The sequence below is a fragment of the Mustela nivalis genome (assembly GCF_964662115.1).
Source record: "Mustela nivalis genome assembly, chromosome: 11".
Lineage (NCBI taxonomy): Eukaryota > Metazoa > Chordata > Mammalia > Carnivora > Mustelidae > Mustela > Mustela nivalis.
This window is the reverse complement of record NC_139030.1, coordinates 60,453,503-60,481,038: the sequence shown is the minus strand read 5'-3', so window position 1 is coordinate 60,481,038 and position 27,536 is coordinate 60,453,503. Positions and strand designations below refer to the sequence as shown.

The 27,536-nt window shown below is 41.2% G+C and overlaps 1 protein-coding gene across 1 annotated transcript in view; it reads left to right on the top strand.

The window, feature by feature from the left end:
• The first annotated feature begins 1,138 nt into the window (after positions 1–1,138).
• Positions 1,139–27,536, top strand: part of GALNT5 (polypeptide N-acetylgalactosaminyltransferase 5) — a 43,275-nt gene continuing 16,877 nt past the window's right edge. The window contains exons 1-3 of the mRNA XM_082689897.1: positions 1,139–3,089; positions 16,912–17,078; positions 18,688–18,807. Coding sequence (XP_082546023.1) covers positions 1,639–3,089; positions 16,912–17,078; positions 18,688–18,807 — 1,738 coding nt within the window. The 5' untranslated portion in view covers positions 1,139–1,638. The remainder of the gene's footprint in view (positions 3,090–16,911; positions 17,079–18,687; positions 18,808–27,536) is intronic.

The window sequence follows — 27,536 nt, the reverse complement described above, 5'->3', positions numbered from 1 at the left end:
CAGGTGATGTTAAAAATGCAGATTTTGATTTAGTTTTACTCTGTCTGGGAGGGAATTTCACAAAAATTATAAGCAGTGCTCAAAAACAAACAAAAAACATGGGGCACCTGGGTGACTCTGTCATTAAGCAGCTGCCTTCAGCTCAGTAAGAATCCTGGGGTCCTGGGATTGAGCCCCATGTTGGGCTCCCTGCTCAGTGGGGAGTCTCTTTCTCCCTCTCCCTCTGCCACTCCTCTTGCTTCTGTGCTCTTTCTGTCAAATAAATAAATAAAATCTTTAAAAGAAAATAAGAGGTATTTTATTCTAAACCAGTATTTCTCACGTTTGACTGTACATTATAAAGACCTGGGAAGCTTCTTAAGAGCACAACACCTGGGGCGCCTGGGTGGCTCAGTGGGTTAAAGCCTCTGCCTTTGGCTGAGGTCATGATCCCAGGGTCCTGGGATAGAGCCCCGCATCGGATTCTCTGCTCAGTGGGGAGCCTGCTTCCTCCTCTCTCTCTCTCTCTGCCTCTCTGCCTGCTTGTGATCTCTGTCTGTCAAATAAATGAATTAAAAAAAAAAAAAAAAAAAACACAACACCAGACCAACTGCTGTCACTGCCCTCGCCCCCCATCAATCAATCAAAATTAGGGGCCGGGGGACCTCTTTAGAGTGAGCCTAACATGAAACCTGCATGGTGACCACTGCTCTGCCAGCCCCCCAGTGCCTCCCCAAGTCAGGACACTCTGCAAGGTATTTGTTACTGCTTGGTATGTGGTAACTGAGGGTAAGAGTTTAGAAGCTTTTACAGCAGTATGACAAACTAAGTTGATGTCTCGTCGATCTAATAATGAAAATAGAGTCATTTTAAAACACCATTGACTTCTAAAGAAACATTTTGCTTTTCACTCAAGGAAAACCATTGAATAATTAAATATCCACTACTGGAATTGAGATCGTGTTAGACCCCTTCTTTAAGCTGTTGCCTCTCAAAGCCAAAACAGGAAGGTCAGAGATTATTTGCTGGACCAGATCATTCAGAGACCTGGACACAACAGGGTTAATGAGCAGGCATGGGGTAGGTGGGGTTACAAACCAGGAACACATGCCCTTCAAGTTTTCTTTCTCTTTAATTGCCAAAAAAACATACACACTCTCACATAACACAGAAGGTGAGAGCTGAATGAAGTTTTCTGGGTAATGGCTTGAAATGTTTTCCTTATGAGAAGTGGTGTTGAGTTACAGCGTGCAGACGGAGCAGAGCGCTGGCAGGAGAGAAGTGGCAGCCCCAGCCCGGCCCCCACCTTTTCTTGGGCTCATAGGACGGTGGACGTGGGCTCGGGGAGACAAGTGATATGTTGAACTGTCTGGTGGCTGGAATTGACTGCTTCCAGAGTGACCTAAGGACAGTGTTTAGCACAGTTTAGCCAGGGGCCAGCTGAGCAGGCACAGATGCTCCGCTGGGAAATGCCACGCAGGCAGAGACTGACAAGCAGTAGGAGCTGAGCTTTCCCCTCTTGGACTGCTGTTTCCTGCTGTGTTCAGGGGAGGGGGCATTTCTGGCAACTCTGCTGCCTCCGCTGCTACTTCAGCTCTCTCTCGGATCAAGGTAAGCAGGCTCCAAGGGAGGGTAGGCAGCAAGCAAAGCCTCTGCACCATGAACAAGATTCGAAAGTTTTTCCGAGGAAGTGGGCGAGTCCTGGCATTTATATTTGTCGCTTCTGTCATCTGGCTGCTCTTTGACATGGCAGCTCTCCGCCTGTCATTCAGTGAGATCAACACTCGGGTCCTCAAGGAAGACATCGTCAGGAGGGAGCGGGTAGGATTCCGAGTTCAGCCAGACCAAATGAAGATCCTTTACAGCAGCATAAAAGAGATGAAGCCCTCACTGAGGGGACACGGGAGGGGCATATGGGGTAAAGAGAACTTTAGAAAAACTGAAAAGAGTATGCTCAAGGTTGAGGATGTCTTGGACCAAACCCAGAAGGAAAGAACAAGGCAGAACGCCCCAGAAAGGGGCAAGGTTGCCCCTTTGTGGCATCCTGAGTACCTACAGACCCTTCCAGTGAGTTTTACCAAGCAGAACTCAGAGGGGCAGGACCTCAGACCTGAAGCCTACTCTCGCCGCTTGGCAAAGCAAATGAGAACTCAGGGGGCTCAGAAAACCCCATTCATAGCTGCAAGAGAAACTCATTTGGCCGAAATCTCTGTACACGCGGGACCTGCTGGTGTAAACCAGGAAGCCTGGAAGAGTCATGGTCTCGGCAGTGACACATCAAAACAAGCAGCTGAAAGAAATCCAAATGTGACCATCAGACCTAATACTGACGGATCAAAGCAGCAATCACAGGCAGTAGCAAATGAGAGGACACACCCTGCCGGCCCACTGTTGCCAAAATCTAGGGAAGCTATAGCCTTAAATAAAACTGAGACTCAGAGCAGAGAACTAGATTCAAATAAACGTGGAGCCAATAAGAGCCTTCCCTTTTCCAAGTTTATTGCCAACTCAAATCGCTCAAAGAAGCAATCTATTAACGAAGTACTATTGGGAGGCTTGCCAAAGGATGATGGAGCCAAAGTGGCTGGTGGGAAGAAATTCAGTTTCTCTGAAAGCCACGTTGTGATTATAACCAAAGAGGAGGAGCTCCAGACAGACTCCAAACAGGCCCCCAGTCTTAAAAACAAAACTGTGCTCCCTATTATTTTGGGTGAAAGCCGAGGGAAACACATTTCTGGGAATAGAAGTGAAACATCTTTCCCCACACTTGCTCCACAGAGAGCAATGGTAACTCAGTCTCATCAAGCCTTAGCTGAGGGGCTAGAGCCAGCAAGAATTGACTTGACTGCCAAGGCCCAACTTCCAGAACTCAACCAAAGTCACATAAAAGCCTTGTTACCTGAAGAACATGGACTACACCGTGTGTTAAGAATTGATGTGACACTTTCTCCAAGGGACGCCAAAGCTCCAGGCCAATTTGGACGGCCTGTAGTGGTTCCCCGTGGAAAGGAGAAGGAGGCAGAAAGAAGATGGAAAGAAGGAAACTTCAATGTCTACCTCAGCGATTTGATCCCAGTGGACAGAGCCATTGAAGACACCAGACCTGTTGGGTAAGATCCATTTCTCTTCTCTTTCTTCCACCTGAAGTATTTTGGCCCTTGTGGAGAAGATTTATTTCTAGGTAATTTTGCATATTTTTGGTCACCTAGAGAAGGAAAGCAACATTAATCGTGAGACAGAGCCCAGATAGTCCACCATTCACACAGAGAAAAATTCAGATAGAGCATACCCACTGTGTTCTCTCTCTACACTTAACTTCTCTGAGATTTCGGCTCTCACCCTTATTAGCTTATGCCCCATTGTTTTCCTCTACTGAAAACCTATTAAGACTATTGATGAACTTAATTCCTAATAAGGTCTATATGAATGGTAGAACTTAAAATGTAATTCCATTAAAATAGTGACAATGACATGGATTCCCAATTTCAGAACTTTACATTATTAGCAAGGGTGTCAGGAATATATTTGGGAAATGAGCACAAATAAAAGGAGCCTTCTAGGCCTCCCTGGAATTATATTCTAACCAGCAGAATTCCACCTAATCATGAGTAATGATCACCATAATAGGAACTGAAGAAATGACTTTACTCCCTAAAATGTAATATCCTTTGTAGGTGGGATGGTAGATATTATAAGAGTTTAGTTATAGAGGGAAAAATAATGTTGGGAAAAGCAATCAATCAATAGCTTGTAACATCTGCAGGATGTATAAGAGCATATCAAGAACCACTTATACGTTTAGAATTTCACCATTTACAAAGAGCCTGCATACACATCACATGAACTGCATAAGAGCCCCCAGGTAGGAGCCAGTAGATATGATGGGTTCAAATTCATAGATGAGGGCCCTCTGAAATGTTATCACTTTCCCAAGGCAGCACAGCTCCAAAGCTGCTCAGTGAGCCTACATGAGCCAGCTCTTCAATGAATTAAAGTCCTGTAACTACACCACAGGGATGTGGATCAAATCACAAATATCTCATCTGATCCAAATGCAGTTTGGTTCCTGGTTCTTTTTTTTTATTTTTATTTTTTAAAGATTTTATTTATTTATTAGAGAGAGAGAGAGATCACAAGTAGGCAGAGAGGCAGGCAGAGAGAGAGGGGAAGCAGGCTCCCTGCTGAGCAGAGAGCCCTCTGTGGGACTCGATCCCAGGACCCTGAGATCACGACCTGAGCCGAAGGCAGCGGCTTAACCCACTGAGCCACCCACGAGCCCGGTTCCTGGTTCTTTTTAGTAGTCATATGTTCACTATCCATTAATTGACAATACGGTTCCATGTAGGCCTTGATCGTCAGTTCCTGAGCTAAACGATGCTTGCCTTCAAGTTGGAATTATGGAATGTCATAATTCAGAACTAACACCTGGGTAGGTAAGCCAATGGCCTTGTTTGGCCTCAGTGAAAAACTCTTGTTTATGATCTAAGTGGCCAGTTACTAGGAGGAAGGCAGGTATAGATGGGCCTCTCATATTAGTAAGAGGAGCCTCTTCATGATGATGTCTATCTATCTATCTATCTTCAACTCTTTCGGCCACTGGCAGGTAGCTATCAGTTAAGCACCAATACCTGCTAGGCTAAGGACCGTGCCACTCATGTCCTTTTCTCCTAAAACTCAGAACATGGGGAACAACACAAATATGCCCAAAATAAAGATGATAAAACTGAGGCCATGGGAAGTTATATTGTCCGTGGTCATAGAGCAGTAAATGTAAAGAAATTTTTAAAATCCATGCTCAGAATTAGGCTGTGCTCTTTATCGCTGGCTGATTACCCCCCAAAAGGATCCTAAAAGTTACGTGGGACCAGCTCTGATCTGAAATGCTGTATATCACATGCCACACATATATTTATGTATGCATATGTAAATTTGCCAGTTTGGAACACAAAATGCCACAGAATGAAGCAGTACATTTTGATGTCCTTTCGGTGGTCTGACAGACTGCTTTGGAACCTGGGGAAGAGTCAGGCACTACACAGAAGCTCAGGCTGCAGTTCCAAACCAGAGAAAGGGCAATTGTGTGAGGACCAGCAGCAAGTAATCATGAAGTTAGTGGTCCTCTGAGCTACTGAAGGCTCAGCGGTGCCCAGCACCTATTAGGTTCTGAAAATTGGTGTGCGGAAGATGAAGGTGGCAGAAAAGTCACAGTCAGGCTCAGTCATCTGATGGAGGCTGTCCCAGCTGAGGAGATGCTGACACGTGTGCTTGAGAGCATGAGTCAGCCAGCATGTGGCCGGGCCCCCTCCCTCTTATCACACAACCCACCTTGGCTAAACATAGGCGCTCTCCGCAAGCTGCTTCCCTGATGCTCCACGCCAACAGGAGGGAGGTGACTCCGTAGCCACCAGGAATCCTAGGCAGAGGGCCCGCTGAGGTATTTACAGCCCGTGTGTGCCACTCTTCCTTGAAAGAGGGTGAATTATTTTTCCTCTCTTTTATCCGAACGCCCTGACTATAAATATGTGCCAATTATGGATTCATATGGATAAAGGTTGGGGAAAAAATACAAACGAAAAACATTTGATTCATCATTGGCACGTTGGCACGATTTGAAGTCTTCTTATTTTGATTTTATTTATTTTCAGCCTTGCTCAGAAAGTATCTGAAATGGCTTACAAGAATGCACACATTAAGATTTTTTGAAGATAATACATTCTAGAAGTCAGCAGAAGGGGAAAACTGTCATAGAATATAATAAGAAAACATGTGAGAGGGAGAGACAGAGAGAGACAGAGAGATCTATAAGGACACAGGAGGACAGGAGGGCTTGCCTTGAAATTAGCCACAGTAGCAACCCACGGAAGCCCTTTAATTTTAAGAGTTCTGGGGAATATCTTCCACACTGCTCTTTACATTTTCCAAAATGCACTGCTATGGAACGATTAACACAGTAACTGGCATAACTAACTGCCTATTGAATACACACTGAGCCAAATAAAGGATGAAAACCTTTTACTAGATTGGCTAGTACGTTCCTTTAAATTCAGTTCCCCTGAGTAAAAATATTAACCAGTACCAGTGAAGTTAATATCTTCTTAAGGATGATTTAACTGATGCGCCAGGATGAGGTTGGCCCTGAGAAGGAGAGGAGACAAGCAGGATGTCCAGGACAATTTCACTGGCTCTCTTTTCAAAATCAAACTCTCTTTTCCAAAGCTCCTCTTCCCTCCTATTCTCCTGAGTCCCAGAGAACCATTTCTAAGCTGTTGAGATGCAGTCATGGCCTCTTCCAAAAGCACAAGGACCCCTGTGGGTCATGAACAGTATTCTCGATCTCCTTTTCAGTGTCACCCTAACCTCTGTCCCTTGCATGATAGCTGGAGCTTTCTGCATATGACCTTCTCTCTACTGTGGGGTCTCTGCATTAGGAAAGTATCTCATGACATTTTCCTGCAATCATGGTCAGTACCATCCACTGATGTTCCTCTTAACTGGTGCCTTCCTACTGGCCCCACCAGCCTCACCTTGCGGAATCCTTACCCTTTCCTCCCACGCACACTGGTCGGACATTACTCAAAACCCAACTGCAGCTTATCTCCTCTTAGACCATGATTTGACTGTGACCTCTAAATTCCAACAACCTTTAATGCGCCCACAGTCACTGAAATAGTCCCTATCATGTGCTCTTCCTTCACGAGAGCCTTAAGAATTTGTTTGTCTCCTCAGTGAAAGTATAAGCTTCTCCAGGGAACTCTGTCTTTTCTTTCATTTTCTGCCTCCTTGGCCCTGAACAATATGGTTTTGTTTTGTTTTGTTTTGTTTTTTAAGATTTTATTTGTTTATTTGACAGACAGAGATCACAAGTAGACAGAGAGGGAGGCAGAGAGAGAGAGAGAGAGAGGGAAGCAGGCTCCCTGCTGAGCAGAGAGCCGGATGTGGGACTCGATCCCAGGACCCTGAGATCATGACCTGAGCCGAAGGCAGCGGCTTAACCCACTGAGCCACCCAGGCGCCCAACGATATGGTTTTAAAAGATATGTTTCTCAGAAATGCTTTTTGAAAATTGATACTATTTTAAAACAATAAATGAAAGGTAATAATTCAAATACGGCATGCAATAATTCTTTTTATAAACTAATAATGGCTTCCTAATTTTTCATTTTGGATATATAGAGTATGTTATTAGTATCTGGTTTAAGGTAAATACATCCTGTTCTAACACTATGATCTATTCATTGATTCATACTTGTTCTTCAGTCCATAAGTTCATTGTTTGGTTTTTCCTTTTAATGTTTTGACTTTCAGGGGAGGAAAAATCTCCTTATTTTGTTTATAACAATGCTTGGTGTCCGTAAGTAAAATACAGTTTCATTTTTGCCTAGAACTTTTGCCTATAAAATATGCTTCAAATAAAAAATTTTTGATATAGTTATTTTAAAGTTCCATATTTATTTATTTATTTATTTTTAACAAAGAGCCATCCTTACAGTTCTTGCTCTCAACTACTGAAGTTCGTTTCAGTCAGCAATAATCAATACACGCAGATTTTGCTAAAACGCTGTCCTATCTATGAGAAAGGCAGGGCCTTTGTATGGCAAGAAGTCTGTCTTCTGGCCTGCCACGATCTAGTTAAGATAACACTCCAAAAGTGAACTTATTTTAAGAGTGCACTTCCGGAATATGTTTTAGAGAAAAATGACTCAAAATTATTTTTTTGCTGCCAGCCTTTAGTTTTTAAAGTACAATAAGAATGATAGCATGCTGTCCTACCACTGCTGCGTCGTCATGAGGTTACTCGGTTGCTTAATTTAATGCTTTGCTTTTCTACAGAACTCCGGCAGCTCCTTTATAAAGCAATTAAAACTGATGTTTACTCTCTTAGCCCAGAGCCAGAACTATCCACCAATGACTTGATTCCTTCCCACACAGCTACAGAGACTTTTTCTTTGGGCACATAGGAAAAGGAAAGGATAGCGCCACGCGTTTGCCACAGACCAGTCTAAATTACTGAGGGGACAGAAAACCCTTTCTAGAACGTTAATTTCCACTCCTTCCTCCCCTCTCAATCCTACTGAGGTCAAAAACCGTAACTAATAAATTACTAGAGGAGGAGGAGCAGTCAGGAGAGAACACATAAACCGACCACATGTGTTTCTGAAGTTCAGGCTCCTGAAAGTTTATCTGGCTGGGAGAAAACAGAAACTCGAAAGTTAAATGAAGTTCATATTCTTTATTTTTACACAGTGTGGATATTTTAATTGACGAAAGGAGACTGCTTTTGTGACTAACAGTGAAAAGGGAATATTATCTAAAACTGATTGCAGGAGCTCCCTGGGAAACTAAGCAGGATCATCATCTGACAAGATGATTTAAAAGGGTTATTTCGGGTGCTTCTGAATTGTTTGTGTGTGTGTATACATGTACATTGGTGCACATCTGTGTGTTTGTGTGTTAGAGCACAGTGTGCTATTTCACTGAAAAGTCATGTCGGAGAGCAGGAAATAAACAGCAAAATTTGTTTAAGCGGTACAGGCTACACCACAGCATAACAAAGGTTAAACGTAGCTGAAAGATGACACAGGGCCTTTCAATACGTTCATTTATCCCACTCTCCCCATCACTTGAGAGCAGTAAGGAGAAAGATGATCAGAGGACACAAAACACATTTCTGCTACTAACTCAGAAGAAAACAGTGAAATAGTGCCTGATTATGTAAAACTGAGAAATGTTAGAGCAAATCAGTGACTTTTTCCCCTAAATACTGCCAAAGACCCAGAAATGTCTCTGAAAGAAAGGAGGGAAAAAAAAAAAAAAATGTAGGAATTCGAACCTTTTACACTTCTCTTTTACTCATCTAATCCATGTGCCTAATTTAACCGCCAGCCTAATTTTATCAGACTCTGGCTGCAGTATTGCCCTGGGTACACTTTGTCTCAGAAAATAACTACCTGTTGCGCTGTTCTGGGTGACCCATTCCCCACAGAGCCTCTCAAGAATGAAACACTGTTTGCTCAAGGGTCAGAAAATTGGGGAAAAATAACAGTGTTTAGAAGCTCTCTTTTGTTGTTTGCTTTCAAAATGAAAGGAGCTTTTTAGAGTCCCTTCTATGTTTAAAAAAAGTCTACATTATTCCAAACTAAATTATCTCCAAAATTGGCTCCGCTTCTAAAATGTTGTTATATGGACATGTGTGAGAAGGAGTTGTACGGAGAAACAGTATTTACAAGGGCCTTCCGACTTGCCTCCTGTCATCTGATCCTTCAAACCGTTCCTTGAGGCAGGGACAGTCACCATCCCAGCGCTGCCTATGGAGAAACTGGACCTTGAAGAGGCAGCTGAGCTTTTAGACAGCGGCCGATAATTCACTGGTGGCAGTCGTCTTTCTTCCATGTGCTGTCTGCTCACTGCCTATGAGGAGTGGGGCTCCCTATACCGGGGAGCTGGGACCGTTCATCCTTCACGCTCACCTTCCCACTTGAGCCTTACAACAGTCGTGCCAGACTGGTAAGCGTTACATCCCCTGAAGAGATGAGGCGGTAGAAAAAAAAAACTCAAGGAAAGGTATTCTGGCCCAGGGTCCAACCGCTCCCAAATGACACCACTGGAACCCAAACTTTTCTGATTCTTCCTCACTCCATAAAGATTCTACCACCCGGGGTTGGCTCTCTCCCCGAACCAGCTCCTCCTGCCTCGGAGTCACCATTACCCTCACCTCTCCTGTGTTGGCCGAGGCTGTCTGAATAAGGGGATTCTCGCTTGCAGGGCCTCACCGAAAAAGGGCTTATTTATGTTCTAGGCAATGCTGTGTTTGTGTGTGCACGTGCATGTGTAGATTTTATAAGTGTATGTGTATGCACACTTTTGTTCCAACCAACCCTCACAGCAACACTATGAAAGACATATTATCTCTCAGATGTTTTACAGGTGAAAAAATGAGGCCGAAGCTTGAAAAGAACGGACCATGTATCTGCTGTCCCTGCGAGCCAATAGCCAAATTGCTAAAACTTCCTAACATCTAATCCCAGTCCTCTTTCCATAAGGATACATCTCCTCCTTCCTTTTCCTTTGCTTCCTTAGAATCATACAACTTTGACAGAAATTAAAACATCTCTCTTCCTCTTCCTTACACATGAGTCAGAGTTGTGTGAAAAGAATTAGTGTTGTTTATCAGCTACCTCCTCAGAGAGAAAATTGGTAGGAAAGTATTTTCTATACAGCACTAAGCAAATGTCGACCACAGCAAATGGCTCTGAGCTCCCACTAGGTGATCTACCATCTGAGCAAGCTCCCTGCCTCCAAGGCAAGGACTGCAGAACGTTTTGCGGAAGCACAGGGTATTCCCAGAGTAAGGAAGGGAAACCCTGTACCTGGCCTGAGAGAGGACAGAGACCGGAAGAATAGGGAGTCAGAGAAGTGGGGGAAAAGCAGAAAAAAAAAAAAAATCCATTAAGAAACTGAAGGAAATCCGACATGAGGTTGGGGAGTGTTGTGGAAATGAGATCATGGAAAGTAAGCAGAACACAGATCCCCTCAGAACCTTGTTAAGGTTCTTCTAAGGACCAGTGAGAAAATGTGGAAAATAAAACCACTTGTACCTTTTCTCAAGGGTCTTGTGACACAGAGGGAAGCACTTACAGGTGAACAAGGCTCAAGTTGCATAGACAATCTCAGAATGTTACTACTGGATGAAGCATCAAAGTTGATCTAATCCAGTCCCTTAGGTTAAAGAGAAGTCTGAGAAGGGAAGTGACTTGCTCAAGGTCATAGCTACCCCCAAGGTGCCCTGACCGTCACCCAGAACTATTTCTGCCACATGACATCACCGCTGTTCTTTTCCCTTTCATGCTGATTTCACTCCAACAGCTGCCTGCTCAAAATAGCCGATTGTTAAACTGAGAAATGTTGATCCAGAGTCCAGTAGCTTTGATGGATATAAGGCGACCTCAGAAACCACAGCCTCAGCTGGCTGAGGCTTTTGGGGTAGAGGGGGTGAGTGTGCCTGAAATCTTCTAAATTAGCAGTCAGGCAATTTTGACTGAATGTCAGGGTCGTCTACTCTAGAAAGAACAAAACACAGAAGTAAACTTTTTATATAACTATACCCTATTATCAGGGAGAAGTCAAGAAGCCCCAATATATCAAACATCTCCTAGAAAAGAATATAATTCTGGAGGAAGCTCCTCAGTGGGATGCCCTATTCCCCCTTCTGATCCTCCCAAAGATAGCAAAGCTTAGAGAGTGAAGGCCCCTGAAGGCTTACCTCCAGGCACTAGTTGAATTGCAAATCGGACTTGAGAAATATTCTCTACGACCTTCTGTTCAAACCTGAGAAGACTGAGACTTGACCCACATAGTACATTTTGACGGTTTCGGAATAAAATGAAAAATTCATAAAAATGAGAGAATGTTATCATTTCCCCAATCTTATGATTTGAAACCTTCTTTATGGGACAGACTACATTCAAATCGGGTTAGTGGCTGAGCATTCAGCACTCACAAGCCAAAAAGGCAAAACACATCACTCCCTGAGTCTCTTGATAACTGACGAGCCCTTGACAGATCTGAACTAAAGGTTTGCCTGAGAAAAGGTCATTGTACCCAGTCAAAATGTGTGTGTTTGCATTGTGGATACTCTCAAGTCCTCACATGGGTTTTTGCTATGGACCCTACACAGTACTTTTATATCCATTATTGCATCAAATCTTCACAGACACTCTGTGAGGAAAGCATTGTAATCCTCACCCTAAAAGTAAAGAAACTGAGGGTGTGCACAGTTACACGGCTTACTTGTGGTCACGCAGCCAGTAAGTGTCAGAAAGGAATCAAAACTCGGTCCCTTCTCATCTTTCTCAAGTCTAGAGAAAGTCCAGAAAGCTGTTCCATCAAAGTAGTATCAGCCATGCGATGGTCAGCTGACCTCACGTCAGAGCCTCCATTAGGTCAGTACCTGGATTGGCCGCCATGGTGTAAGTCCTAGTTTTTCCCAAACCGAACAGATTGGCTTAGTTTTTAGAAATAGTACGGAGTCTGTGGGCTCTAAACACCTGACTTGTGAAATGGATGAACATCTAGAATAAAAATATGACTTCTTAACCTCAAAAAAGATTACAAACCCAGGAATAGCTTGCATTTAAATGAGACTTCACCTGAGCTGCAACTCCTCCCCTCACTACAGCAGAAAGCAGGGTTTCCAACAGGCAAATCGTAAGAAAGGAAATTTGCTTTTAGCTGGTCATTGGAGGATCATTTGAAATTCTTTTCACAACCTGTAGTAACCTAGATGACTGTCAGTACATAAAAAGGGTGCAGGCGTTAATGTGGAAAGCCCTCCTGGTCTGGTGTACTGCACCTTTAAACAAAGCTAGCTTGCTAGTTTTTCTAGACACCTGGAAACTTGTTTGCCCTGCTGAGTTGTGCAGGCAAACAGGTACATATAATTGTTAGCGTGGCCCGGCTTCTCAGCCACCCAAAGCAAGGCACACTCTGTAACTTTGTATTTCCAGTCTCTCTCAGCTCCTTCTGTGTCCCTTTTCCCCATCCTTTGATGCTGCCTCTTTTTCCAGGCACCAGTGTGACATGTACAATATAATCTCCCACAGAGTCATCTTCAGTGGGTTCTTTAAATGCATCTGAAATATGTGTCTGCCAATAATTGGCAGATTTCCTGCTTATTTCCTGCGATTCTGGCATCTAGTGGAATCCTTCATGACCCCACCCATTTGGATTTCTAATTTTAAAACTAAGGCACCATGATGGGCTGAGGAGAATGGAAGCTCAGATATTTGGTTATGGAGGGGCCTCTCCCCAAATCTCAAATCTCTGAGAGCTCTTCCAATCTCTAATTTCAAACTGGCTTACGTGACAACACTTCTTGGAACTTCCTTCTAAAAGAGACCAGAAATCTACTGTTTTATTATTATATGAGAAGATTCATCAGCATTAGACTACAAGGTTAACTCCCCAATGTATTCTCGTTTATAACTAGATTTTCTAATATCAACCAAATTTTAACAGTAAAGCAATTCTCAGGACTTCACAGAGAGGCATGTTGGTTCAGACGGCTCAGGCAGAATTTGTGCAGCTGACCCTTTCTTTTTAGAACTGGTTTATTTTTCTTAGCACCGAATCATGTAAGGAGTATTTAAGTGTAAAATGTGCATTTTCCATCCATTTGCATTATAAAATTAGAGATGAGGAAGTCATAGGGAGTCACTGATGTCTTCCTCAGGCTATTAAACTCCTCTTAGCTTACTTCTTCTCTCCCAACATATAGCTCACGATGGAACTTTTACCCATTTTATACCAGTATCCTCAAAATCCTCTACCATTTTTCTTTCTATTTCGTTTGCTCTGATGACCCCTAGACTTGGATTAATTTACCAATCTTCTTTTATCTCCTCCTAAATTTGGGCTGACAGACCCTCGTGGAGTAAATCACACCAGCATTTTGACTAAAATTTTCAGATCTCCTAATTCAGGAAAGCACTTAGTGGCCCTCAGAAATCCTTTCATAAGTAGTTGGCCATTACTCCCTCCCATTATTCATAGTGTCAGTTCGAAATACTCTCTATTCTTCTCAAAGCCCTACACATTAACAAACAACCTTTCCTCCAACATGAGCTACAAATTCTTTCAACTTCTCTGTGCATAAATTCATCTGTATACATTACCACCTTTTTTCTTCCTATCTCAAAGAAAAATGTCTCTTCTTCCACCATTAATCTTTTGATTTAAGCTCCATTCCATTTCCATTTTTTTATCCACCCATTTAATACACATTTGTCAAATATTAATTATGTGTAACTATGCTAGAAACATTGTAGTAAGCAGGAAATTCTGGATGCAGAAAATAAAAAATAAAATCAATAAATTAATGCTATGGCCTCCAGAACCATGAAAGAATATGTTTCTGTTTTTTTAAGCTATGAACTTGGTTATAGCAGCCAGAGGAAAGTAATATAATTTGGTTTCAAAGAGTGGGTTGCTGATGTCACAAACACCTAAAAATGTGGAAGGATTATTCAAGTAATATCGAAAGAATCGAATAATAGATAAAAGCAGGGAAAATTTTGAGAAACACAACAGGCCAAGCCTGGATTGCCTTGAAGAAATTGTTAGTAGAAACATACATGTTAAAGATGCTACAGGTGAGGGCTTGGAAGGAAGTGAGAAGTATAGAAAAGAAAACTTCTGTCCTCTTTAAGAATACACATACTGACTTGAATAGAATGTTGGTAAAAAATATAACCATTCTAAGTGCATCTTGTGAGGGTTCAGAAGTAAATGTAGAATACAATACTGGGAACAGGAGTTACAATGACCCTTGCAAGATAGTGGCAGAAACTTTATCTAAATTGTGTCCAATAGCTGTGTGGAAGCAGAAATTGTAAGCCATGCACTTGGATAATTAACTGAAGAGAATTCCAAGTCAGATGTTGAGGGTGTATACTGGTATTTCTTTTCTTTCATAGTAAAATGTGAGAAGAAAGAGATAAATTGAGAAAGAAACTGATAAGCAGGTTTTTTTTTAATTTGTTACAGCAGCCACAGGAAACTAATACAGCCCTTAAATATCTCACATTATTTAGAAATGCCAATTCATTGATCTCTAATGTAGAATCAGATCAGTTTGAGTTGCCTACTAGTTGATGTTAACACTGGGTACCTGATTACTAGATCAGGGTATCTGGTAAAAATGTATCATTTTGATTTTACATCACTTGAAGATTTGGGACATGCTCCCATCAGCGCTCTCTCTCTCTCTCTCTCTCTCTATATATATATATATATATATATATATTTTTTTTTTCTTAAGATTATCTACAAATGCTAAGTAAAATTAAGTCTACTTTGTCTTAGAGCTCAGATTCCCAAACTGGCCTATCACAACTTGTGGGTTGTCTAATTGTTTGTAGAATTTTACTTAGATTGTTTGTTTGTTCTTTAAGACACAGATTCTCAGGGACTATTCAGAATTGCTGGATAGAATTTCTGGGGCTAGTGATTGGCTATGTATGTTTTCATAAGGCTTTGTAGGTTAGTATCATAACTATCCACTTTAAGGAACCATTGAAAGTACAGACCAAAGCTGGGTTTGCCTATCTTTTCTTAAGTATCTCCTGTGTGTCAGATAAATAGTAGGTGAGTTTTATAAAATACTTGCACTTAATCTCACAATAAATCCATTCTTCATCTCTGCTTGGATGTTCTTAATCTCGGGCAAATTCAGGTTCAAAGGAGTTACACAATTTATCTAAGCCAGTAATTAGGGGACCTGATATTTGACCACATACTTACCTGATTCCAAAAGCCATGCTCTTAGTACAGAAAAATCAGGATAGTGCAGTGGAATGACAACAATTTGTTCACATTTCCGTATATATCCTTTTTAGGTGAATCATATTGGATAAGCCATCTAACTTCTCCAGCTTCAGTTTGCTCTATTTAGAGAAGAGGGTAAAAATATGGATCTCAGACCATTGTATTAGTTATATACATGATAATACTTTATTAAGTACTATTGATAAATGGTGAGTGCATGGAAATATGGTTTTACTATGGTTTTTGCTCTTATCTATTTCTTTTTTAGGGACTAAGCAAAGTGTAGCTATGTCGTCTGGCAGAAGTGCCTGCTCCCACAAAATGCTACATCTGCTGCCAGCTTCTTTTATTCTTGAGAACTTAAGGCTTCCTGAATGGCTATTTCTGGAGCCAAACTGGACAGAGTTTGAGTCCCAACTCTGCCATTTACTAACAGTATAATCATGAATTGCCTTGCCATGATTTTAATTATTCATCCATAAAAAGGGGAAGAGATGTTGTTGGTTTAAAATGAAATAATACAGCATGCCTATAATATTTATTTATGGTCATTATAATTTAATTATGACATTATAACAGTAGTTGTGTTAGAGGATGGCAAATACTCTTTGTGAGGTTCCACTCGGCACCCTCCTATGAAGAGTAACAGGCAGGGGATGAAAGAATGCCAGCAGTGAGGCAGTACACATTGCAGGGTGTGGGGAAAAAAAAAAAAAAACAAGACCAATTACAACCCACCTGAATACCAACTCCCACTGTAGCCTTATCCTCCTCTCTATCCCAGGACTTATTTCAACTGTGGTTACTCTGTAGCACAGAGAGTCTCAGCAAGTAACCCCTAAATAGATAGAGAAGATGAAGAGTTTAATTATATATCTCCATATACATCCATAAATACACTCACATGCAAGGTGGGAGAAAAAATATTTCCTTTGGCACTTGGCAGGAGGCCCTTTGGAAGGGCAATCAGAAACTACTTGGTAACATTAAATAAGTCAGAGTGTTCTCTTGTGGTATATGGTCTAAGTAAGATAGCACTAGCTACCATTTGGTGAATTCCTATGCCAGGAACTGTGCTAGACATTTCATGTGTGTTCTCACTAGACTGTAAAGCTCTGTTGAATAAGAAACTTTACCTAATTTTAAAGATGTAGAAGCAGAGATACAGAGTGATTAAGCATGGTATCAATGGATAAAGACCTGGGAAATATTGGGGGTGAGATTCAAAATAGTGTCTAACCACCTGCAAAGCCTATGTCCTTCCTGTCCACTACAGCGAGTTGCCGCTACGGGGACTTCTCACATCTTGTCTTGCATTGCTAGTCCTTTCACAGCAACTGCTGTTACTGGCTATTCTTACTCTGCTGTCTATTTTGCTTATAACCCTCCCCAAGAAAAACACATGATAAAATCATCACTGATATATATAGTAGATGTTGGATGGATGAATGAATAAACAGATATACAGACAAAGAGAGAGACAAACAGATAGATATACAAACAGATAAACAGAGCGTGTGAGTGTATGTATACCTATATACAATTGCCCTCTGTGACTTGTAAAACCATATCATTAGTTTTAAAATGAGTCCTGCTTGTGTCCTGGCCCAGGTGTGCAGAGCAGCTCGTTCATGATAACCTCCCAACCACCAGTGTCATCATGTGCTTTGTGGATGAAGTGTGGTCCACTCTCCTGAGGTCTGTTCACAGTGTCCTTAATCGCTCTCCTCCACATCTCATCAAGGAGATTCTGCTGGTGGATGACTTCAGCACCAAAGGTAGGAAAACCACTCCTGAAAAATTGAAGTTTGATATGAGGCAATAGCACTTTGGGTGGATGGCAAAAATATCAAATCATTGTTTCATGTGGTGCATTGGAGGCATAAAGCCAAGCATCTATGGGATATAGAAAGTGAATTCTATCTTCAGTTAGCTGTCTCAGACTTTCCTTCCGCAGTGCCTTCTCTGCCATGTAGAAATGATTTTCTAACTATAGCTCCTTGGAGCACTTTGAAATCCCAGAGACCAGAGAAGATACTCAACAGTTTTATGAAATCTAATAAGCTAGAATCCTCACAATTATTAGGATGCCTTTCCCAGTGATAATAACAAGTCAGAGTTAGACTCTACGGAAAACAAAGAAATGGAAGGCCGATGGTTTCTTCTTCAATGGCAAAGCAAGTTATGTGTTAAGTGTTGAGAAGACAAATTGCCAAAAGAACCAAAGAGATGAGGCTTCAATAGAGTGCAAAGGCAGAAACGGTCTGGAAGAAGTGAAGAATCTCCTTTTGGGGTCCTCACATAATTTGTGTATATAAATGGTCCATTTCCACCTGAGGTCCCATAGCTACCACATTACCAATTCCCCAAATGCAGTGCAGTTTAGAAAATTTAAAAAATAGCAAAGAGAGAACAGCCCCAATAGAACAACTCAGTTCTGTTCATGACCAAAATGGCATGAGCCAGTTTCATCAGCCTCAGAATTCCTACCATAATCACCCTGAGGTCCATTAGCACTAAAATGCCTTAAAACAAACAAACAAACAAACAAAAAACTGGTTGAAAATCTTGAGAAGGGGCCTTGAAAACATAAACAGAAATAGTATCCATTCACCAAGCAAATAATAGTCTTTTTATGAATGACAAATCCAAGGACCTGAAGAACCATTTGGAGAGATCTAGCTTACATGGTTTTGAGGGTTCTCTTTAAGGAAAAAAAAAAAAAAATCCCACAAAGTCAGTAAGAAAGTGAGCAGCAGAAGTACTTCTGGAAACCTTTCCTACCTGGGGTATCTGTCAATAGCTTAATTACACATAGAAGTGACTACAAGTCATGTAAATATATCCCATAAAACCCCAACAACATTCCTTTAGATGCATTCCTCCTTGGCCACCCAAAAGACAAAAGATGTATGGCTCCGTGGTGTCATAGTAGGGAAGTGACAGTGCCCTTAACCAATTGCAGTTATAATAACTTTCTTTCACAAATTTTCCAATTTGCATACAATGCTTAGCCTCTGGTCTGGGTCTTGGAAGGGGCCTTTGTAAGCCAGGAATTTTGTACAGAAACCGGAGTTTTCATTTATCTCAGGGCAAATTTGCCCCTGTCCTGACAAATATTTAGAAAAGGTAAGCCCTCCTATGGGTCATTTAGCAACACTAAAAAAAAGGATTTGGAATTTGAGAAACAGATAGCTTGGTGTATTGAATACAGAAAAAAATTCACCCAAGAAAATGACATCAGAAAATAAAATCATGCCCCAAGGAGTAAAATTTACTGACTACGGTAAACATGGTTTCTGGAATTTGATGTTGAGAAGCCACTGCTGGTATTATCCCCATCTTGTTACTTAACATGTGTCCTTGTCTGTTCTTACTGTGATATAGACTACCTAAAAGGTAATTTGGATAAATACATGTCTCAGTTTCCAAAAGTTCGGATTCTTCGTCTCAAAGAGAGACATGGCTTGATAAGAGCCAGGCTGGCAGGAGCACAGAATGCAACAGGTAAGAAGCTGCCAATTCTTTTTTGTTTTACCTATATTTTCGTTTTAGTTTATTTGCTTTCAAATACATAGCAAATTTGAAATAATACTTCAGTGAACACCCACATGGCCATCATCATGCTACCAATTTGAACTTTCTGTACCGTGTGCTTCATCACACATATACACAAGCACGTGTCTATACATACACAGTTTTGTCTTCAACTTTTTAATTCACAGACATCATGACACTACAGCGCTGTGTACCTTAGTAGGCATCTCTGCAAAATACAGACATTCTCTTAGATAAGCACACTTTCCTATCTAAATATCCTCTGGTTTATACTCTTTCAGACCTCCTCATTGCTCCTAAAATTGTTTTGTATAACTACTTCTCTCTTTTGAAATTTGAGATCTTATTACGTCTCATGCACCACACTTAGTTGTTTAGTTTCCCCAGCTCCTCAGTCTAGCGTAGACAACACACTACTTCCAGTTGACGTGTTTTCAGAGTCCAGGCCACATTCTGAAATTTTCTCATTGTTTCCTGATGTTACACTCAGCATAAATGTTTTTGGCATGAATAGTTTGTAATATTCTACTATGTAGGTGGTAGGAATTATGTATTGCTTAATGGCTTCAAATCATTGACACATGATGTCAGGTTGTCCCACTGTGGATGATAGTAATTTTGAACATTTGGTTAAAATATTGACAGCCATATATTTCTTTTGGGGGTAGGAAGTATTTGTAATGTGATACTTTTGATCCATATGAATACTTTTTTCCTTACATTTTACTCAGTGGTTTTGCACCCATTGATGATAATTACTTGAATCAGTTATTACACCGGGGGCTGTCCATTTCTCTGTCCTTCCCTCCTCTTTTTATTCCTCCCTTCCTCTCTCTCTCCTTCCTCTTTCCCTCTTATGCTCCCATCAACAGGAATTTATGCTTTAAAAAATTCTATGTGTATATTATTAACTTCCTTTCTTCTGTCTATTCTTCCCTCCTTCCTTCCTTCATTTATCTATTTCTTTATTTATTGTACTCAGATTGTCCCAAATTGGACCACTTGGAGCCCCTTTAAGCCTATGCCTTTTTGACCTCATCTCATTGGTATTTGTGGACTTAGAATTGTTTACTTTTCTCTTCCTTGACCTATGTGTATGTCTGCTCTTCTAATAGGGCTGTGTTCCCAAAGAGCAATATAATCTTCTTCTCTTCGCTTCTTTTTAGGGTGTGGGTGTTGGTGAGTGAATGGGGGGAGCCAAATCTCTTCTGCCCATGAGTACTCTAAAAAAAAAAATCAAACATATTGATTTATTTTCACAGCCTTCTGTGGAAAGACCCATTCCCTGTAATAATAGCTGAACTTATGTACCAGGTTCCATTCTAAATACTTTGTACAGTAATTGATTTCATCCTCACAATAACCCTAGGAGCTAGGTACAATAATTTTCCTCATTTTACAGATGAAGATATGGAAGCACAGAGAGGTTATGACTTGCCCAAGTTCTCCCAGCTAGTAAGTGCTACAGCAGGATTGGAACCCAGAAAACTTAGCTCCAAATTTGCACTCTTATCTGCTACATTTTCCTACCTCTAGACATCTAGCTACTCTCGCCCTAAGCTATGGCATTATTGATCTCCACCAGCTTGAATTTAAGCATGTTCTTTTTTTTTTTTTTTTTTTAAGATTTTATTTACTTATTTGAGAGAGGGAAAGAGCATGAACTGGGAGAGAGGCAAATGGAGAAGGAGCTCCTCACTGAACAGGGCGCCTGACGTGGGATCACTACCTGAGCCAAAAGGCAGATGCTACTGACTGAACCACCCAGGTGCCCTGCATTTAAAAGCATGTACTAATGATAAATTATCTGCTCATCTAGTTATACTTCCTTGTAACTAGGCCCCAAATTTTGAACTTTTCTTATCCCATTGGTTTGCTAACAAATTTCTTTGGCCTGTAATGGATATCTAAAATGAACTACAAATACATCACACCAAAATTGACATTGTGGTGATAACTAAGATTATTAATGATAAACCGTATTTGGAACATTAAGTAAAAATCCACGTTTGATTTCTTTTGGGAATAATTACACGCAAATGATACAAAAATAGGATAGTGAGGAAATAGGCCAAGTGGGCAAGTTTGGGGCTAAGATCTGGTTGAAGAACCTTCCCAGGCAAGTGGAAAAAGAAGTGCAAAGTCCTGGTGGAGAAATGTTCTGTGTATTAAAGTTAAGGAAAGCTTATTCTGGCTGATGGGTGCTGAGCCTGGAGAGAGTGACAGGAGATTCATCTGTGGGGCAAGACAAAGGTGGGCTTTTGTAAAGCACTGAGTCATTTAAGGAGTGTAGGCATTATTCTTGGTATCATATGAAAACAATGAAGTGCATTAAAGAGGAGGATAAAATTGTTTGGCTTAATTTAAAGCTCACTTTGACCACCTGTAGACAATGGGTATTAGGAAGAGGAGAGAGGAAGGAGGGAGACCAATTAAGAGGTTACCATAGCAGCGCCTGGATGACTCAAGTCAGTTGAGTGTCCACTTCTAGTCTTGGCTCAGGTTGTGATCTCGTGGGTGGTGAGATTGAGCCCCACAGGTGGCTCTGCACTCAGAGGAGAGTCTTCTTGAAGATTCTCTCTCCCTCTGCACTCCCATCACTCATTCTCTCTCTCTCTCAAATAAATTTAAAAATTTTAGAGAGGAAAAAAGGAGGCTGTTATAGTTGTCCAAGCACAAGGGAGGTACAAGGACAGTGAAAGGAAAGGGTCAGAGGAAGACTATATTGTGGACATGGAGACCACAGGACTTGTCATCAGATAAGATATGAAGAGAGCAATAATGAAAGGAGTCCCTCCAAAAAAACCAAAAACCAAAACAAAACCCTAGAATTGGCATCTGAGCAACTTGGTGGGCTGTAGGGCCATAACCAGAGGAACAGATTTGGGATTGCAGTTGAGTTCTGATTCTGTCCATGTAAATTCGAGATGAAAATGAGACATCCATGTAGAGAAAGCTGACAAGCGCAGAACCAAAAATGTACTGCTTTTAAAAACCTTCTCTGTGCCTGCCTGGAGCACAGAGCATGCTGGCGATGATCTCCAGAAGAGTCCAAACTGTTAGACAACATAGGAGTCCTCTTCGGATGGGCTGCATGAACTCGCTCAAAGCAGCTGCCTAAATCGGCCTGCTCAAGTACTTGCGTTTATACAGCCAGCAAATAATTTCTTTGAATTTAGAAAATCCAAATGTAAAAATATAAACTTGGCTCTCAGTCAGTCATTAACATGCTTGAACACATTAGCTCAGTTTTTGTTGGGTAATTCTCAAATTATTTGGACCATGACCCATGTTAAGAAATAAATCTTACATCACAACCCAGTGCATATATATATATATATATATATATATATATATATATATATATATGTTACCCATATAACTACAGTAGACATTTCATGAAATAACATGTGTAGCAGATTCTAATACCTTCTTTGCTATTTTATTTGTTTCTTAGAGTCTGACAAAGCCCACCATATTGTCGCAATGACTTGTTAATGGGTCACAACTCTACTTTGGAGAGTCCAGCTACGTACATCTTAACTGCTTGCCACTGTCTAGTGAAGAGTTGCTTCTCAAACTATCAGAGAAGAACTTTTTTTCTTTCTAATTTCCAAATTTTGTGGACCCACCCCTTTGTAAATTATAATAAAGATAAACTACCTAAGAGAGAAAAAATAAAGCTATAATCACAATTATATGTGCATACATCTATACAATATGTATATAGATATATGCATAATTTATTATGTAGAACATATACATGTGTATATCGATAAAATACATAACATAAAAAATGACATAAAATAAATACACAGCATAAATAATGACATATAAGTTATACACATGCACATATATAAAACAGAGAATAAATTAACAAATTCCAGCAACCTGCTGGAATTTTAAAGCAATCATTTTCAATTTCTGTTCCTGTGTCTGATGGCAGGGTCTGTGGCCCACAGTTTGAGTAGCATTGGAGGGACACCAATCCCTGAATTTGGAAAGGAGTTGAAACGTGTGTTCTGTTGGGATCAGTAACAACTTGTCGAAGGATACATCCAAAAGGCCTAAAGTGTACCTGACTCCTGTGGGCAATTCAAAGGGATTCAGAAGCCCATACCAGTTTTGGCTGAGGAAATAATTCAAGGACCATTCGGGGACTGGCCCTAAGTGGGGCTGGCCAGCCTGTTCACTCTCTCAGACTCTCCCTGGGCATTCCACAGCCATCACAAGTAAAGCACAGGCAGGAGACATTGTGGGCCTAAAAAGTCTCTGTAATCAGAGATCAGCAAAGATACCAGGGCAGAAATTTTCTCTAGACCACCTCGGCCAAACAAAGAGATGAGAGACAAGAATCTGAATTCAAAATCTGACAGGCCCTGACAGCTTTTGTTTCCTAAAGGATTTTTCCTTTAGGATTCAGAGAAAAGGGAGGGGTAGCCACAGGCAAGGATGAGAACAAAGATCCAAGCACCTACAGAAACTATCCAGATGGCCCCATTTTGGTCCCAGGGTTTTTATTAGACTCTCCAAAAGTATGTAATATGAAATAATAAGTCACAAAACAGTGACTCTCTGAACACTAGCAATGTTCACTACATGTTTAGTTTCCAGTGTATGACAGGTTCTTCATCTGGATATGATTCAGGCAAAAAGATCGGGTCCAATCAGTCATTTCCTGAGATGGAGGAGATAGAGACTTCAAGTAGGACTTAAAAATCTGAACGGCGGTCCAGGGTCAGTGGGTCTCTAGGGGAAGTGTCCTGCAGGAAGCCAACAGGAGTAAAAAGAGATGCAGTAATTGAGGTACAGGGTGAACAAGCCGAACATTTGGATCTCATGTGAGTATTGAACAAAAGAGCAAGTTATTGCCCTGCCAAGATGAGTCTACATGGGCAGGTTCAACAGTACACTCTGGAGAGTCAGAGTAGAGATCAGATTCTCATTTCCTTTATAACAAGGGCATTTGGCAAAATACATGACATTGCCATGAGCATTCCAAAGAATCAGTTGGCTAACTTTAAGTATCTGAACTAAAATGATATCTAACTCCTGGACAGCCCTGAGGTCTTCTGAAAAGCGATAGTCCTTCTGTAAATTTCTACAACTTGTTTCTGTTGCAAGTAAAACAGATGGTTTCCTTAGCATCACTTATAAATTATTATGTAAAATTAAACAACCAGCCAGGCCCACATCCCTCAAGGAACCCTAAACACAACATGCCAACACTAATTGGTGCTGGCAACAATATCCCAAGCTGGTTGGCTCAATAGAAATGGGGGGCCTGTACTCAACAAGGAACCAAAGCTTTCTGGTACATTGTGCATCTCTAGGTTGGTCAAAAAGTAAATAAATAAATAAGTTACAATCAAACCCATCTGCAAACAATCCAGCATCACTGTTATCTACTCAGGAAACAGAAAAACCTGTCATGTGGTCATCAAGATAAAATTCTTGGGACGCCTGGGTGGCTCAGTTGGTTGGACGACTGCCTTCGGTTCAGGTCATGATCCCGGAGTCCCCGGATCAAGTCCCGCATCGGGCTCTCATCTCCACGGGGAGTCTGCTTCTCTCTCTGACCTTCTCCTCACTCATGTTCTCTCTCACTGTCTCTCTCTCAAATAAATAAATAAAATCTTTAAAAATATATATATATAATTCTTTGGGCTCTAGCTTAAACACTCATTGAAAAAACAGTAATATCACTAGCTATTTATAAGAAATTTAGGTTTCAGAGAGATCTTAGAACTATCCCCATAAGGTAAATCTCAGAAAGGGTAAGTAATTATCCAGTGTGGCTAAGGAAAGCAGAGCTCTGTGGCTTCGATCCTATGTTCATTTCACCATGACACTTGGGGTTAGGAAGAGTGTATGAAATGTCCACAGATCATACCCACTACAAGTAGAAGTCCTAGCCAGAGTCAGCTACATAGACAGCTCCCTGGTCTAGTTCCGGAGATCTTATTTTAAGTGAAAGTGTCTGAAAGTGGAGCAATGACATTCATGCATGGGAGGATTCTTTTCTCACCCAAAATAAAACAGTATAAAATTCCAGTCTATGTTTTGGGCAGAAGCTGCTTCCTTTGGGTTCTGGCAACAAGTGAATGAAAATCTGTATGGGAATCTGGGCCAGGTGGGAAGTGAATGTAGGTTTGGGTACCCATCCTGCTGCCACCAGGGATTTAGGAAGTTGATCCAGGCATCTTTCACCCTGCCAGCTTATTCTGGGGACAGGGACTGGTAGTCTGGTAGACACTGTTCTTTAGTTTGAATGGACCAACAGTCACTGAAGTAGTGAGAAAAAGGAGGTTATCTTCTGCATATGGTATTTATAGCCAAGTGGGACCTTAAGCAGGCCATGTTTGCATACCCTACATACCTAGATAACCCCTATGAACTTTCCCACACAGGGAGCAGGCTGTGCAAAATAACACCCTTAGTTGATTATGAACCATAATCAACTAACCTATAATCTCTGAAAATAGGACTCCACCAGCATGATAGGGGTTGTAACCACTGTCTCCAAGAGTTGGGGGTAAGAGAAGAGGGACTTCAGTCTAGCACAGCCTGGTTATGCCTGGAGACTTCTCAAGGACATTCCTCAGCAAGACCTTGGCTAAGGTCAGTTTCCATACCCTCATGCGAAAATACCATTGTTGATCAGTTAATAAGATATGGAACCACTAATTAAGAGGTAGTTTATCGTTTTTAGTGGCTAACTTTAAGCTTTCTCATTCTCATAGCCCTGCCTCTTTATGGCCATTTTTTTTCTTTCTTTTTTTAGGAACACATGCAATGGAATAAATTATGTGTTTTCTGATATCAAGCTGCCACTTGGCTGAGCAAACTTGAAAAAAGTGCTTAAGTTCTTTGTTTCTATTAAATGGGAATAAAACTCAGACCTACATCTCATTTCTTAAGGGACAGACAAATTAGATTGATACATCAGGTTTGTTGTGTGGATTAAACAAGACAACCATGAAGAATGTTTAGGACCGTGTCTGGCATAGAGTAAGCACTTAATAGAAGGTAACTGATGTTGTTACAGGTTTGTCAAGAGCTGAGGGGAGCAGCCAGGGGGCAGAGTGGTCGATTCAAACAATAAAGCCAAAAGGAAAGTGACACTCAAATCTGTATTTCCTCCACTAATATAACTAGGAAGTATAATTGAAACAGAAGAAAGTTCTGACTCCCTGAATGTTCCATGTTTCCCTGTATAGAAATGGGCTGGTAGATTGGGCAGATGTGAGAATCATCTCACGGCCTAAGGAGCCCAGAACAAAAGGCTCCTCCTATATGCATTACAGCCTGGGCCTATAGTGGGAAAAGGAGAGGACTTGGAGTGGGAAAGTACTGAATGTTGAGGCAGGTGAGGAAAATGTCTTGGAGACCTCCTGACCTCCCATGCAGTAAGACAGAGATCTTGGCCTAAAGGAGGTCTCCAATGGAGGAACCTGAGCTAGGAATGAAGCTATGCTGAGAACATGTCCTCTTGACTGCAAGTCCCTTCACAGGCTGTGGTGTACTGGCTGCAGACCACGTCTGGTGTGAAAGGACAGCCTCCACACATGAGGACTTGCCGGAAAAGCCTTTGTAATTTGGCTATAGTTGGGCCTGAAGAAGCACATCTAGGATTTTGGTCATAACATAACCCAGATTCCTCAGGTTATTATTCATCTTCTCTCTCTCTCTCTCTCTCTCTCTCTCTCTCTGTCTCTCTCTCTCTCACACACACACACACACACCACTTGTATAAAATCATTTGGAACAATGTAGATGCTACAGAGAGAGTGTTACCTCACACAACTAGTAGGAAAAAGAATTTTTAATGCTTGTTTTTTGGACTACAAGTTTTTTTGTTCTTTTTTTTTTTTAAAGATTTTATTTTATTTATTTATTTATTTGACAGAGAGAGATCACAAATAGGCAGAGAGGCAGGCAGAGAGAGAGAGAGAGAGAGAGAGAAGCAGGCTCCCCGCTGAGCAGAGAGCCCAATGCGGAACTTGATCCCAGGATCAGATTATGACCTGAGCCGAAGGCAATGGCTTAACTCACTGAGCCACCCAGGCGCCCTTCTTTTTCTTTTCTCTCTCTCTCTCTCCTGCAAGCTTTGGATTTTTTATTGTGGTAAAATAAACATAAAATCTTAGTTATTTCTTCAGTGCAGTCCAGTACTCTGAAGTATATTCACACAGTGGTGCAACCAATCTCCAGAACACTTTTCCTCTTGCAAAACTAAAACTCTGTCCCCATTAAACTATTCACTATTCTCCCTCCTTATCCCTGTAACCCTTTTTACACTACCTTCTAGCTTTGCTGATTCTTCCTCTTTTGTTTTCACCCCTGTTATGTAGAATGATTTCTCCTTTTTGTCATTCCTAAAGCCCACCTTGGAATACCAAACTCTGCCTGGTCCACAGGCCCCCATTCCAGGTTAATGGGACCCACCCTCCTTAGAAAAGACAAAGCAGCCACCTTTACTACTAAGGATTCCCTTCAAAGTCTTGGCTATCCATTCTAAGTGGCTTATCAAGTTTTCACAAGCGAAAATGATGCTTGCCCTAAAGACTTCTAGAAACAAAATTCATTTTATTTCATTATAGAATGAAATTCTAGGGACCATAGAAGCCTAGAAGACTATTACCCTTATAATCACCTTTCTGGAGCAATCCCCAAGA